Genomic DNA, 16246 nt, shown 5'->3' with positions numbered 1-16246 from the left:
TCTGAAGCCAGTCTGGCCTACATAGTGAGACCTTGTCTCAAAAAAAAATTAAAAAAAAAAGAAAAAGTTCTTGCAATCCGAAACAGAGCTCCAGACTGGACTTCCCAGTGTGGATCTCTTCTTGCTTCACGCAGATTGTTTCCTTGGTAGCAATGCAGAAAACCTGAAGAGCTGCAAAACCTCTGGGAGCAGAACTTGTAGCAAAGGATGTCTATATCCTGAGTGTGTGCTCCCAATTGAGCAGTTAAGATGGGGGCCACTGAGAGGAGGGCACAGTCATCAAAGCAGCACAGCTTGGATTTATTGACTTCCTTTCCTTCTCTGCCATCATGGTCCTGGGAACTGGGCACTTTTTCCATTTCTAAATCCAGTGGCCAGGAAAGAAGCAATGTGAGTCAGGCCTGAAAACTAGTGCAGGAGCCTGACTCATGGTCCTCCCCTAGCCCAGCACTTGGCTGAGGACCCCTAGAGTGTGTCTCCACTATGCTATTTTTCAGAAGAATATGAGGAACAATACTCGGAGGCCAGACTTCTGGGGCAGACCTTCCGCTCTTCTGATGAGGCCCCTGAGCCCACTCCCAGCCCAAGGCCCCAATCTGCCAGGCGTCTGGAGTTTGTATTGATGGTGAGTTGCCTCTTCCCTGACCTGGGAGAGCCAGCGTGCACCTACCGACAGGGCACCTTGAACTGCTTACATTACCCACTGGAAGCTGCTGTTCACCTCTGCTCACCAGCAGAGCTACTGTGAGGACCCACGGGGATGGGCCCCGCACAGCAGACGTGTGGCCTGGCAGTTTGTCCATACTTTCCTGCCTCTGCGAAGACACCTCCAACCATTCTGCCTAAACAGCTGTCCTGTGGGCGCCAGCTCCTTGCCAGTCAGAAGCACAGCTTTTTCATCACCCTTTCTCCCAACAGCCTACAAAACGGCAGCTGAGCGAGGATGAGACCACCACCCAGGGTGTGAGGGCCCCCGAGGCCTGCCTGAGCCTGTCTACAGCCAACAAGCAAACTGCCTGGAATGGCCCCTTCCCTCTACCCATCCTAGAGGAGAAGCGCTGGCCTCAGCCCTGCTCCACACAGTCTGACCTTGTGCCCATCAACATCTCTGGTAGAGTTGCTTAGGACCACCTGTTTGTCTCCCTCCATGCACTAAAGCCCATTCTCTCTGAATGCAGGGGGAGCTGGGGAAGAAAGGTCACCATGTCTGCTACTGACTCACCCTGTACTGCCCAGGTCATGACTCACCAGGGAGCGGAGGCACATGGAACGGGGTTGTAGCTGCTCTTCCTTCACTCCCTACGGGCACTGCCAGTACAACTGATAACCGGGTGATAGCAAACAAAGGTTTCTTAACAGAATATGCAAAAACTTTTATAAACTTGCATATTCTTTTGAGTTTATGTGGAAACAAAGTTTGTGAATTTTGTTTGTATCAAGGAAAGATAACATTGTGAACCCAAAGCTGGGTTTGGAATACACAGATAATAGTCAGAGGGCACAGAGGAAAGGCCTTTCAACCACTTTCTTAGGTACTAAGTCTGCCAAGAAGGAGGGCTTCTCCAGTTTATTTGGCATCTTTCTCAAGAAAGGGACATAATAAGAAAAGACAGAAGGATCAGAAAGGACCCAAGGAGAACCTTGAGTGTAGGGAGACAATATATGCATCTGTCTTAGTTTCTTTTCCTGTTACTGTGGTAAAATACCCTGACAAAGAGTTGAGCGTGGTGGCACATGCCTTTAATACCAGCACTTGGGAGGTAGAGGCAGGTGGATATCTGTGAGTTCAAGGCCAACCTAGTCTACATAGTGAGTTCCAGGTCAGCTAGGGGTACAGAGAGATCCTGTCTCAAAAATACCAAAAAAAAAAAATACCCTGACAAAAATAACTTAAGGGAAAAGAGGTTTTACTGGCTCACTGTTCAAGGCACAGTCCATCGTGGTGGGGATGTCAAGGCAGCAGGAGTTTGAAGTAGCTGCTCACATTGTATGTAGGTCAAGAAACAGAGAGCAATGAAAGCTTACTACTGCTCAGCTCCCTTTCTCTAGTTATATGGTCCAGGATCCCCTGCCCAGGGTATGGCCCCACCCACAATTAAGTTGAGTCTTCTCAAATCAGTTAATCAAGATAATCCCTACAGGCATGCCCACAGGAGGATCTCCTAGGTCATTCTGGATTCTGTCAAGTCATTTTAAATATTTTATTTATTATTTTTATTTTATACATATAAGTGTATTGCCTGCATGTATGTAAGTGCACCCATGTTGTGCAATGTCTGCAGAGGTCAGAAGATGGCATCCAGTCTCCTGGAACTGGAGTTATGGATGGTTGTTAGCTGCCATGTGGGTGCTGGTAACTGAACCCAGGTCCTCTGCAAGACCAGCCAGTGCTCTTAACCACTGAGCCATCTTTCCAGCCCCTAGATTCTCTCAAGTTGATAACACTAACTCTCACAGTATTCTGTTCCCCCCTCCAATGTCTATAAAGAAAAGGACCAGCCACATCAGGAAAGAGGGCAGGGGCCTGATAAATCCAAGACCTCAATCATCTGAAGGGACAAGAGGAAGCCTGGAAGCCAGCATGGGCCCTACTATGTTTGAAGAAGTTGGTGAAAGCACTGGGGGCAGTTCTGGCCATGGGTGGCCATGCTCCCTGGATATGGGTTCATCCACTACCCCTAGAGTCATCTTGAGAAATGAGAGGCAGGAAATAGAGTCCACAGCTAGGGAATTTTGCCAAGAGAAGTAGAACTATGATGAGGGATTCACTGAGCTGTATTGGGGTGCTCTAAGTGGCTATCTTGCCCTCAGTAAGGCTGTCTCTGAGTTTCCAATATGGAACCACTTGCTGGGAAGGGGCTTTAGTAGTGTGGCTGGGAGGGAGGGGAGGCTCTGCTCAGCCAGCTGCTGGGTGAGAAACAGAGAGGGGAACTGCATACCTAGCCCCATGACCCTTCTCACCCTAACTTTGCTCCAACAAGTTCCTGGGAACTAGAGGCTGACTCAGCACTTTAAGAGAGATAGATAGGGCTCAGTCACCACGAAACTGCCAATTTGGGCAAAATGTGGCCAGGTGGCTGTAGTAGACTGTCAGGCTGCTTCTAAATGTTGGGAGTGAATGGATCAGCTTCTTGAAGATATCAGCTCCACCTGGCCCCTGTGAAGACTTTGAGAAAAAAAAAATCACAGTCCGTCCAGGCATGGTGGCACACAGTTGTGGTCCCAGCACTCAGGAAGCAGAGGAAGGATGATCATGAGGTCAAGATCAGCCTGGGTTATACAATGAAACCCTTACTCACAAAAGCAATGCTCAGGGGTTCAGGGGTATATCTCAATGGTATAGTGCTTGCCTAGCATATAGAAGGCCTTAGATTCTATCCTCATCACCACAGGAAAAAAAGAATGATCATAATCGAATAACACCTAGTCATCCCATCACTCAGAAAGCAATGGTTCTCACCCCTGGCTATGCATCTGAATAATCACCTGAAGATTTTCAGGTAATGCTTCTACCCAGAAGTTAAATATTCTAGAATGGAGTCCAGGTATTGGAGTTTCAAAGCTCTCCAGTTTATTTTAGTATGGAACCAGGGTTGAAAACCACTGCCTCAGTTCACCTCAGACTTACAGGTGGCTAGGTGCAGGCTGTGAAACCAAGCACCGAATTGGGAGGGACTGGGAAGAAGTACCACTTGCCTGGATGCTGCTGTTCATGCTCGTTGCTACTGTCATCATCCCTTCTCTCTACCTCAGGACAATTTCCACTGTACTTTAAACAGAAACCAGGATGCACCCAAGTGTCTTTATTTTGGCTACAGGGCAGCAGTTTGATAAACATGCAAGTTTGCGACACTCGTTGTTTAACACAGAGACAGCGGTGAACCCCAAGTCCACCCTGAGGCGGAGGCGGACCATTATTGGATTCTCTAACTTTTCTCAGCGAGACCAAGGTGACCCCAATACCCTTCCCCTGGCCTCCCACAAGTTCTACAACACAAGTGGCATTGTGGCAGTAGGGAACAGGAATAATTCAGAGGAGTGGGACTTTAAATGTCCTGAGAAAGCCAATGTTGTAATTAAGGGTAACTAAGGGTTCTTGTTAAAGCCAGCAAGTGAGTATGGAGAGCAGGTATCCTGGGCTCATAAATCCATAGCATTATCATTATTGTTTTCCATTATAAATGTAATATAAGTCAGGCATGAGGCACATACCTATAATTCCAGCACTTGAGAGGCAGAGGTAGGATAATTGCCAAAGTTTGAGGCTAGCTTAGTCTACATAGTGAGTTCTAGGCCAGTGAAGGACTATGTAATGAGACCCTGTCTCAAAAAGACAAACAAAAATAGTAATGTTGCTGGGTGTGGTGGCCCACGCCTTTAATCCCAGCACTTGGGAGGTAGAAGCAGGCAGATCTCTGTGAGATCAAGGCCAGCCTGGTCTACATAGCAAGTCCCAGGCAAGCTGGGGCAACAGGGAGACCCCATCTCAAAAAGATTAAAAAAAAGTAACGTTACCATATAAGCCAAATTTAGGCAAATAGGTAAAGGCGGGGAATGATCCCCCTAAAATCATCATCTTAACAGAACCATTACAACCATGAAACAAATACTGTGTCCAAAGAGCATAGACTTGGACTGGGATGGAGCTCAGTAGTAGTATACTTATTCAGCATATATGAGGCTCTGGGTTTCATCCCTAGCATTAAATAAATAAACAAATAAAATAAAGCACGGACCAGAGAGATGCAGGTATGAGTCCTGCCCTCTCTCCTTAGTAACCATGGGGCTTTGACTGACTTCTTCAGAGCCTTGGCTGCCTCATCTGTAAATTGAAGCTAGTGATACTGACACAATAGAGCCACTGTGAGGATTAAAGCTATTTGTGTAGTCTGCCTACCATATGCCTGGGATGTTGTCAGTGTTCCACAAATGCTGGCTATTATAAATTATCATATTGGTAATAATAATAATATTGCTACATAACAGTCATAGTCATACATGAGAAAACTTCTGGAGATTTAGAACACCAGAATGATGTCATCACACCTGTGAGTTACTTTGTTTTGTTTTGTTTTTTTATGCATCAAAGGTAAGAAGTGACAGATTCCAGAAATACAGCCAGCCTCATAGTGTACTGTTCTGGTGTACTCCAGATCCACTGCTGGGGCTGCAGGTCAAATGATCTTTAGTCAGTTTGGAAGCCTCTTCTGTTACCTCAGGACTGATGAATGCTGAGGTCTGATGATTTCATGAGCCTAGGGAGAAAGTATGGGGGAAACCCAAAGTAATCCCATGTGACACTTCCACTCTGAAAGGAGTTCTCAAAGCTGGAAGTCTTTGGCAGCCATCTGGCCAATTGAAGGGCACCCTGTGACTCACTGTGTGGTGATGGGCAAGAACCCAACTTCCCGAGCATCCTCATCTGTGAAAAGGAAAAACCAAAGAATTCTGACCAAGCTGTTGGCAAATGCTTCTTGGCACAAACTTGATGTTCTTGTCACAAAACAGCTGATGGGGGGATCCCTTGCTGTACCACTAACCTTCTCTGTTTTCCTCCTCTAGGTCACAGCAGCAGCCCAGCAGGCAGTGTGGTCTGCTCTGCCACTTCAGATGCCAGACCCAGCCACCCAGCTCCACAAGGTGTTCAGGGAAGAGTTGCTGTTGGTCAGGAAGCTCGGTTCCCAAATCTCACCTCACCAGGACTGAGAAACCCTTCTAGTGAGCCTGGAGACCCTCAGCAGGCACGCAGCGGCCCAGACCCTGCTGGCATGGAGAGTATGGGAATGGTGTACAGCGTCCCCAGTTCTTGCAATGGACCAACAGAGTCAACATTCTCCGCTTCCTGGAAGGGAGATGCTTTTACCTACATGACTCCAAGTGCTAGCAGCCAGAGCAATCAAGTCAATGAAAATGGAAAAAACCCTACCATGGGGAATTCTTGGGTTTCTCTGAACACCCTCCCACCTCTGGTCCCTAAGGATGTGGCTACCCTCTTTGTCACTCGTGATAACCCAGCAGGGTGCACTGGGCTACCCAGCTACTCTGAGCACCCCACTCAACGAAGACAAATAGCAGAAAGACCTCCCAAAATTGGCCTTCTGACCCGTGGTACCTCAAGACTGGAGACAGGCCAAGGTGGAGCCAGCAGATTCCGGGAGCGATCACTGTCTGTACCCACAGACTCAGGTACCACCCCAGTGGACTATAATGAAGAACAGAAGGCCAGCGAGGCCTGCATCCTGCCTTATGCCGGTACAAGCTCTGAGGGCAGTAATAGCACTGACAACATTGCAGCCCTCAGTACCGAGCAGGAGGCTCGGCACAGAAGGCAGAGGTCTAAAAGTATTTCCCTCAAGAAGGCCAAAAAGAAGCCCTCCCCACCCATGCGGAGTGTCTCACTGGTCAAAGATGAGCCAGTCCTCCCGCCAGAAGGTGGGTTGGCACTGCCCAAGGACCAGAGGCCCAGGAGTCTTTGCCTCTCCTTGGAACACCAAGGACATCACTCAACTCACCCAGATGCTCAGGGTCACCCAGCTGTGCCAACTCTCAAAGATCCAGAAGGTACACAGTTCTCTCACCACTGGTATCTTACTGACTGGAAGTCCGGTGATACCTACCAATCCTTGTCCAGCTCCAGTACTGCCACTGGCACCACAGTCATCGAGTGCACTCAAGTTCAGGGCAGCTCAGAGTCTCTTGCCTCTCCTTCCACCTCCAGAGCCACAACCCCCTCCCAGCTCTCCATCGAGGTGGAGGCCAGGGAAGTATCCTCCCCTGGAAGGCCCACTGGACTGATGTCCCCTTCTAGTGGATACTCCAGCCAGTCAGAAACACCCACACCCACTGTCTCCATGTCCTTGACCCTGGGCCACTTACCCCCTCCAAGCAGCAGTGTCCGAGTACGTCCAGTGGTACCTGAAAGGAAGTCATCACTGCCCCCAACATCACCAATGGAGAAAACTTGCAAGTCTAGGCTATCATTTGACCTACCATTGACCTCTTCAACCAACCTGGATCTGTCTGGGATGAGTATCTCCATCCGCAGCAAAACCAAGGTGAACCGCCATCACTCTGATACCAATTTTGGGGCCAAACTGGCACAGAAAACTAGTCCAAACCAGCCAATCATGCCCATGGTTACTCAGTCTGACCTCCGTTCTATTCGTCTGAGGTCAGTCAGCAAGTCTGAGCCAGAAGATGACATTGAGAGCCCAGATTACACAGAGGAGCCTGGAGCAGAAGAAGTCTTCACCTTGCCAGAGAGAAAGGTGAAACCTCCCATAGCTGAGAAACCTCCACTGGCCCGAAGGCCTCCAAGCTTGGTCCATAAGCCACCTTCTGTCCTTGGGGAGTACTCTCTGATTTCACCTACTGCGGCTGTGACCCCCAAGAGCTCCATTCCTCACATGAGGCCTCTCCCCCAAGACAGCTACACAGTGTTGCGGAAACCAAAGTCACCCAGCTTCCCCAGTGGCAGGAGCCCCGTGGAGTCAACAGCACCTTCAGGTCTTACCTTCACACCCCTTGCCAGTTCCTCTGGTGCTTTCTTCTCAGGAACACAGCAACCTCCCCAGGCCAGTCTGGAAGATGAGGGCCCCAAGGTGAGAGCCCTGCCTGGAAGAATCAGCTTCCAGAGCCAGGAAGAAGCTGAGAAAAAGATGGGCAAGATTCCACCTCCAGTACCAAAAAAGCCCAGTGTTCTCTACTTGCCTCTCACCTCCCCTGTAGCTCAGATGGATGCCTGCATGGCAGAACCAAGGCTGCCTCTCAGCCCCATCATCACTCTGGAGGAAGATACCAAGTGTCCCTCCACCAGTGATGATCTGAAGTCACCTGATAAAAGAATGACTTTGGCTCTGCAGGTTGACAGTGAAAAGGAGGTCAGCTCTCCAGGTTAGTAAACTGTCTTTCGGCCTTTTCCTTCAATCACAGGAGGAATGAGGGTACAGGTGGAGTTCAGAGACAGAGCAGATGCTCCAGGATGGCCAAATCAGTAGGAGGCACATCTGGAGGGTTTGGGTTACTCTAAATAGGAACTGTGGGTTGGCTTTACTGCTCTGGAAATCAGGACTGACCCAGGGAAGATCTCCAAGACCAAGTCTGGACCAATCTACCCTTGCCTGTGGCACTAGGGTAAGAAAATCAAACTAGGCCTTAGACCACTAAGACTTCAGGATCGCATCTGCCCAACAGGCAGTGCAGCCCCTATCTAAGGAGTTCACCTTACTAGACAGTGCTTTTCTTTAGCCACACTAAATTTAGACTTGTGCACAGGACTCAGTATCCTCCTAGACCAATTCAAGTGCCCTGGAAGGCTTGGAGGCTTCTGAAAAGATGGGCTATGTTACCACCTGCACCCATTTTCAGTGTCTTCTGGAAGAAAGAAAGCACTCTTCCTTGGATGGTTTGAGTCTAACCCTTCCTGGACCTATGAAGACTAAGCCCACTAATGATTCTTTTTTTTTTATTGTTTCTGTTAAATTTTATATTAGTTGTAAGATACATATAACATTTACTATTTTAACCCCTATCATCCATTATTGTTCTCTACCTTATCTTTTGAGACACAGTATCTCACAGAACCCAGAGCTCACGGATTGGCTAGACTGTGTGGTCAACAACCTCTAATAATCTATTTGTCTCCACCCCTCCTGAGCTAGGATCACAGACATCCACAACCACATCTGGTTTTTACATGAGTGCCAGGGAACCGAACTCAGGTCCTCATGCTCGCATGGCAAGTGCTTTACCAACTGAGCCATCTTCCCAGCCCCAAGATTTCCTTTTTTGAAACAGGGTTTCATGATGTTGGTTAGTCGCAATCCTCCTACCTCAACCTCCCAAGTATTGGAATTATAGTGTGTGCCACCATGCTTGGCTTAATTTTAACTGTTTTTAATCATACAGTTTATTAGTGTTTAAGATGCGTGTTGTTGAGTAACCCATCTCTTGAATGCTTTTTCTCTTGTAAAAATGAAAGTCTATACCTCTTAAACAACTCTCTTTTTTCTCCCCTGCTGCCCTGGCAACCATTGTTCTATTTTTGGGGGTGTATGAATTTGACTACTCTGGGCACTTCATTTAAGTGGAGTGATACAGTTGTCTTTTTTTGTGACTGATTTGTTTTTATTAATGTCCTCAAGTCTCAACCTTGTTTCTCATCCTTTTCAAACCCTAATACTAAACATCAAAATCTCATGACCTCCTTTAAGCTGATTTAGACTTTCAGTATAAGTTAATCACTGTGATGAAAGCAAGCAAACACATCAAAGCCACAGGTTATTTTCAAATATGCTTCCTCGGACTCCACAGGCTCCCTCAGATTCAAACAGGACCCATTCCCACCCACCGGGTGAGGATAATTGCTTGACATTGCTCTCAGCATATTGGGTTTTTTTAATGATGTGTTTGAAACAAAGTGGGGGGGGGTACAGCTCAGTGGCAGACAGCTTGTCTAGTATGTGCAAGGCCCTGGGTTCCATCCCCAGCACCAAAAAAAAAAAAAGTTTTTTAAAAAAAATAAATAAGAAAACAAGAATGCTAGACCACCTGTCGTAATGAAAAAGGGCTTGTGAGAACAGGGACCTGGGTCAGTCTTCATGTGGACATTGAAAGGCACTGGAGCAAATTGTTAACTCTCTGAACTTCATGTTCCCCCTCTGCAAAATGGAAACATTAAAAGTCTCCACTCTGCTGTGCATCCAGATTTGCCTTGAACATAAAGTGAAATAACATGAGATTAGATGTGCTTTGTCCTATCTATTCTGGTCAAAGTCATTCTTTCTGGTTCTTATGCCTAGGGAGTTCTATGGACCCAAGCACCGAAGAAAAGAGTTTAATCAGTGATAAAACAGCCGAATGGATTGCAGAGGAGGAGGATGACGTGTTTGTGGCTTCACGCACAACTGAAGATTTATTTACTGTGATACACAGGTCTGCACCAGTCTTCATTGCAATTGTGATTGCCTTCCCTTTTTCTTCTTAAAGAAAAACTGCTACCTCTAAGCAGCGGTTAGAATTGCAAATGGAGATTAATTCCAGATACCTACATATGTGAGCACAGTCTGGGGCCTTAACATCTCAAATTCACTGACGTCTTTGGATGAAGTGGAGGAGGGGAGGGGAAAGGAAGATCAGGTGCTGAAAGAGGCCCCCTGTCTCCTAGCAACTGCTTGGCCTATTGTGTCTCCATCTGCTCCCTCATAGCTCTGTCTGCAGTCAGAGACATTTAACCCTTCACAGAATTCTTTGTACCACAAAATCCTGTCATAAGGTGACATGAGGCACTGGGCAGCATATCAAAGCAGGGACTTAGGCAGCGGGGGAAATAAAAGAGGCATAGGGGCATGAGGCAGGGATTTGGTGATGAGGAACATGGTTCTAAGAGCCCAGTTATTGGAAGTGAACCCCAGCCCAGATGAGAACCAAACCCCTAGCTGCCCTGATTAAGTCATTGAGCTTCTGGTCTTTACTCCTTAAGTTTTTCTTTGATCCCAGAACCTGAGAAGGACTGAGCCTGTAGGCATAGGGCAAGTGATTCCAGCTCTGGGCATTGAAAGGTGTGTGGAGGACAGGGGGCCCTACAAGGGACTTGGAAGGAGCTAAGAGGTGAAAGGCAGCCAATTATCACAAGGCTGTCACATGCATCCTCTCCAGCACATCCCTAACTGGCAGTTCTGTAAAGCTGTGAGAACTGTCTGCTCCCTGAATTCACTCAGACCAATCTTTCTCTTACTTAGGTCCAAAAGAAAGCTTCTGGGCTGGAAGGAGCCTGGGGAGGGCTTCACGGGCAACAGACCCAGCTCCCATTCACCAGTGAAGAGCACAACTGATTCTCCCACCAGTGAGTGTGCTGCTGCCACAGGGCCAGGTGGCAGTGCAAGCCTCGATGCTGGCCGAAATGATGAGTTCAAGGCCTTGCTCCAGAAGAAGGGAAGTAAGGCAACTCCTAGGACCCGCCCCTCAGCCGCCGAGCTGCTGAAGACCACTAACCCACTGGCTCGGAGAATTATTGCACAGTTCTCAAAAGACTATGAATCCACCGACAACCCCAGTACCTAAGCCCTGCTTTCTACAGCAGGGCTTACTCACTAGACTTGAGTAGAGAAGGGGGAAGACAAAGGGTTTTAGAAAGTACCCACAGCAACAACAAATGAACCTACATGTCTTAGACATTAACTCACACTCTGGACGGCAAAGAGGCTAGCACAACTAGAGCTGAGCTGGCCGGGCACCTCGGATTGGCTTCAGACACTCTGCATTTCCATGTTTCCACCCTTTCCATGACTGAACACTGAGCTCCTTCTTGTTCCCCAGTGGTGTGCACCAAGAAGAGATTCTCAGATGTGAGGGTCTGTACTCCACCTTTTCAGTGTCCCAGCTGTTTCGTCCATTGGCTCCTATCACTGAGAGGCACAGTGGGAGAGCAGATTGGGGTCTGCCAAACCAGGGATGGGGACGGGCTGCAATTTCATTGCTGATTAGCCACCCTCCCTGGGAAGCCTGATGGCCCTACGTGAAGACACAGAAAGACACCAAGGCCTCCTCAACCACAGTGTGACTCTTCTCCAGCGAGAGTTTTGCAGGCGTGCACTAATTTCAGCATGGGGTTGATTGGATGGTTTTTGTGGCGCAAAATATGAATGTGACTCTCCCAAAACTTCATGCCTTTTTTCAGTTTGATTGTCTATGCGGAGATCAGGGTGATGAGTTTTAATAAACTTCTAGAACCTCCCCCTCCCCCATTAGCTAGAAAAGGTCAGGACTGGGCGGCTTTGGCTGAACCAAGCTCAGTGAATGAATGGGGCAGTTGTTCACTCACGTCTAACCAAGGTAACTCGCATGTGCATCTTGAGGTCTTTCAAGTATCTGTCAACGTGAGTAGCCAGGATCTGTGCCCAGCTCATGCTGTACTCTGAGAACGCTCATTTCATTTGCATGTAACAGTCATTACAGGAAGTAATTAGGTGAAGGACTGGCATCATCAGAGGCTCTGGGTGTAGAAAGTACGTGTATATTACCCCACACCATTCAATTCAGATCATGTTCTATGGTTGTTTGGGTTTCGTTTAAAGGAAGTCTGACTCTGTTCCCAAAACCAAGAACCTGTAGACCAAAATAATCTACCCAAATTCTAAAAGGCAGTGTTGCAAATTGCTATGGCCCATAACACAAAAAGGGCTACTTTTTGCCATTGATTTACTGCTGTTTGACCAACTTTCAGTTAACCATGGTGGGGGAGAACACAGCAAGTAAGGTAAATGGAATGCTTAAAGAGTTCCAGAACAATTGTTGTGCACCCCCTGCTCACACACACACACACATACACACACACATACACATTCCAAAGCCAAAAGGCACTGAGCTGTCCTTGCCAACTCGGTTTCGTAAGTAGAGCAAGAGTACCTGATTTCCACACATGTGATTTTGGAGAGACTGGGAACCAAATAGGCAGAGTTCTGAAGAGAGAAAAACTGCTGGTTAGTGTTGGAAAGTTGATTGTCTGCTGGTCCCAAGAGGCCAAAAGAAAATGAATGAAATTGTAGCCTGCTTCACACACAAAGGTTCCTGACACCTTCCTTCAGCACCTCCTGACCTAACAGATATCTTGGTTCATCTCCTAGAGGATGCAGTAAGAGACAAAAAGATGTTGATTTTGATAGGCCACTCTCCTCACTCATGAGAAGCAAGCTCTTATTAGCTCAACTGCCCATACTCTAGCAAGACAGAGTGGCTGAAAAATCTACATTGAGTACTGAGAAGACTTGGGCCTCCAGCATACAAGCCCTAGGCTGAGGCCCTTGGTTGGTCTAGTTCTGAATTCTAAACTAATGAGAATAGGCCAAGCTTACCAACACCCTTGCAATTAGCACTTCTGTCTCTGATTTATAATAATAAACCACAGTTCTTTCTAAAATATTTGAGTCATTTAGTTTGAAGATCTTAACCAAGTTTATGAGTTTTGCATGAAATAAAACAAGAGTCAGGCCAGGCATGGTGGTGGCACATGCCTTTAATCCCAGCACTCAAGAGGAAGAGGCAGGCAGATCTCTGTGAGTTCAATGCCAGCATGGTCTACATAGCAAGTTCCAGGCCAGTCACAGTTACACAGTGTGAGCCTGTCTCAAAAGAAACAAGAGTCAGTCCTGGCCTTATATATGAATGTCATACTTACCTGCCCCAAACTCAGAATTCCAAAAGACAGAGACATTTCCCTCTGAAGGGAAATGAAGAAGTGCTTGTGCTTTTGCAAAGGGCTGCCTGTGTCTGCTCCTTTGGAAGCATTATGAATAGCTGAACTCTAAAGTTTGGGAGTATGGGACTCTGTATAGGACTTGCTACTCTTGCTGATTTTTCTGGAAGCTTCTTGTTTGTTCTTTCTAACAGGTTCTGCCTCCTCCCCTTTACCTTACTACCTCTGGAGCTTTTCCCAAAAGATTGTAAAGCTGAATGCTCAGACAGCTTGAGGTTTTTCAGTTACCCGAAGCCTTGCTTTCCTCTACAAATCTCTGTATGCCTAGAATTTTAGAGCATCTTCTACGTCGTCACTATGATTCTCAAATGCCCCGTGTTGTCAAATTAGCACAAGAGGATGAGGATTTGGGGCAGAGACTGTGTGGTCAGAGAAAACAATTAGGACTGGAAATATTCATTCAGTATTTTGCAACAGGTTGAGCTATCCCTAACCAAGCAACCAAATTGTAAAAAAACAAATCAACAAACAAAAACAAAACCTACCAGTCACTGATTAACATAACACCAAGAATCTTTCCTAACATTCACCCTCTCTCCTGTCCATAATGTAGCACCAACTCTCCCCTCACCCTCAGCAGTATCTGCTGCCTGCAGAAGATGCAGGAGAGGGATAGGAGCTCTCAGCGAAGCTACTACCAGTGTTATGATGGACAGTATGAGAAAGAATGAGAGCAATCTCTAGAGATGGAATATACAAGAAGCTGGAGAGAAATGCAATTGGCCCCTTGTGGTCAGCCTCCACTTCAAGCTGTTCCGACCCCCTTGTTTTCCCTCCAGACAATAGTGACAGGTGGCTTTGCTAGAGTGACTTCAGTGTAATGAAGAGTAGAGGGAGCCATCCCCCAAAGAGGCAGTTAATGGGCGTTTACCTGCTTTGCATCTGGTAGGTATTCATTATGAATTTGTGGTTCAAATGTGGATGGTGGAGAGCCGGTTAGTCTTAGTACAAGGGCTGACCTTGCTGGTGTCTCCTTTCCTTTGCCTGCACTATTGGCCTGCCTGGGCCTCCCACCCGGCTCCAACTTGTCCTCCACCCCAACACTCATGCACTCTACCCTTAGCCAACAGCTCAACCATGAAGGAGTCAAGGCCACAGGCAGCCAACTCATTCACATTAGCTTCACGACCACAAGGTAATCAGCTGATCCAGAGAAACGACCTTGAATGTGCAAAGATGGGGAGTCTCTAAGGCCCCCCCAACAGGCATTTTGCCTGTCATCTACTTTCAGTGGCACAGATCCAGTCGTGGTCTCTGTGTACCCGTCACTCTGAGCAGCTCTGCCCCTGTACTTGCCCTCTTTCTCATTCCTGAACCAGTCCAGAAAACCAACGAGTTGTTAGTGCTCTGTTCCTCCCTGCTTCTGCCTTCCATGTTTACCAAGTCTGTAACACAATGGTGAGCTTTTACTTTATTATGATTTTCCAGGGCCAGGACTAGGGTGAAGCGATTGAGGTGCTGAGGGCACAAAATGTACGGAGACGCCTGCTCTCAGGGCCCTGCAAGTGCCTTACCCTTGCCCCGGCCCCATGATTTGCACTCTGTAAAGTAGTATCAATTGCTCTTCTTCCAAGTGTGCTTCTGATTTGGGGATGGGTAGGGGTAATTATCTGTTGTACCAAATGTTTCCTTGCTACTTTTCCATTCATTGCCAGAAGTCTTTTTATACCTAAGCATTAAAGGATCTTCAGTATTACCACAAAACATAGTTGATTTCTAAATAACCCGCTCTATGTGGCAAGTTAGCACCCAGTTCCAGTGGGACACCATGGGCAGAGCCCTTCAACAAAATAATTGAATGAGTTGGAGGCCTGTCCCTGTGATCCTCTGTTCTTTCTGCTCCATTCATCCCTGGCCCTCGTGGCCCAGCACCGACTCTCCTCAGTGCCTCCTACTTTGTCCTCCTCCTCTCTAAGAGAAACATGCTCTCAGGAAAGGGATAAATTCATTTACTTTGAGATTGTGAGGCGTAGTGCTACCTTTTTTGAGGGTCACTTGCATTTTAACAGGGGAAAAGCCTTAAGCCAAAGGAATGAAGTTCTACTTACAGAATGTTAGGCATCAACCAGCTGTAGAAATGTATTTTTCACCATGGAAAGACTAGATTCCCTGATAGCTGACTCCAGAGTATAGAAAATATCATTATCTCCTGGAATCATTGCAGTTAGTAACTGATGGTCAATTAAGGTATCCGGATACCCATATTCAATATGGTTGCTACCAAGGGACTCTAAGGAAAAGCTACTTAAAAGCCTCTGAGAAGGCCTAGATCAATCATTCATATTGTACATTAACATGCTTGTGTAAATGGAATTAATACTACTTACCATTTGGGTAAAAAAAAACACAAAGATTTAAGGAGTTTGTGAAGATGTGTCCTGTTTGTGAAAGTGAAACTGTCTAATCCATGTCTGATCTGTATCAGTCATCCAGTATCAGTGGTGTTTATTAAACTAATTGGAGGTACAGCTTACTAAGCACAATCTGCCCCCCGTACCCCACCATTTCATCTCTATTATGTGCTATGACTTCAGCTTGGTGTGAGAATGAGACCTTATCTAAACCAGAGCCCCCAGTCCCTTCAGCGCCTTTGCATGTGTTCCAGCTATAAGTGACAGACAGTAAAGATTTAAAAGGACAGGAGAGTATGAAAGAGGTACAAAAAGTGCCTTTAACAGAGGTCAGCAAACAAAATAATGATTTTTAAATTGTATGGAATAAGCCAAATATTAGAATACTTTGAAGTCGATTTATAGAGGACTATGGTGGTAAATGGTTATGGATACATGTTTGAGGCACTTTCATAAGTTTAGCCAAAATAAATTTGCATAAATCTGCATGGCCAGTGAAGGTCATGTGAAATAAGTACATACTTTTGTTCAGTAAAGATCCAAACCTAGGCCAGTGGTTCTCAAAGTGTGGTCTTGGAACCACCAACGGTGGAGTGTGCATGTGTGTGTGTGTGTGTGTGTGTGTGTGTGTGTGTGTGTGTGA

At 46.8% G+C, this 16246-nt stretch overlaps 1 protein-coding gene across 3 annotated transcripts in view; it reads left to right on the top strand.

The window, feature by feature from the left end:
* The window catches only part of Nhsl2 (NHS like 2), a 153862-nt gene extending 142207 nt beyond the window's left edge, over positions 1 to 11655 (top strand). For 2 of the 3 annotated variants that reach the window (XM_029557440.1, XM_029557439.1), the window contains exons 3-8: positions 498 to 625; positions 919 to 1111; positions 3819 to 3950; positions 5563 to 7893; positions 9801 to 9933; positions 10740 to 11655. In XM_029557440.1, coding sequence (XP_029413300.1) covers positions 623 to 625; positions 919 to 1111; positions 3819 to 3950; positions 5563 to 7893; positions 9801 to 9933; positions 10740 to 11061 — 3114 coding nt within the window. In that variant the 5' untranslated portion in view covers positions 498 to 622 and the 3' untranslated portion in view covers positions 11062 to 11655. Of the gene's footprint in view, positions 1 to 42; positions 626 to 918; positions 1112 to 3818; positions 3951 to 5562; positions 7894 to 9800; positions 9934 to 10739 lie in introns of those variants that run through there. The other variant, XM_017794971.1, reaches the window with a different exon arrangement.
* The last annotated feature ends 4591 nt before the right edge of the window (positions 11656 to 16246 follow it).

This window comes from Nannospalax galili, unplaced genomic scaffold (genome assembly GCF_000622305.1).
Source record: "Nannospalax galili isolate Female #2095 unplaced genomic scaffold, S.galili_v1.0 scaffold747, whole genome shotgun sequence".
Classification (NCBI taxonomy): domain Eukaryota; kingdom Metazoa; phylum Chordata; class Mammalia; order Rodentia; family Spalacidae; genus Nannospalax; species Nannospalax galili.
The sequence above is the reverse complement of the archived record's forward strand: the minus strand, read 5'-3'. Positions and strand labels throughout refer to the sequence as shown.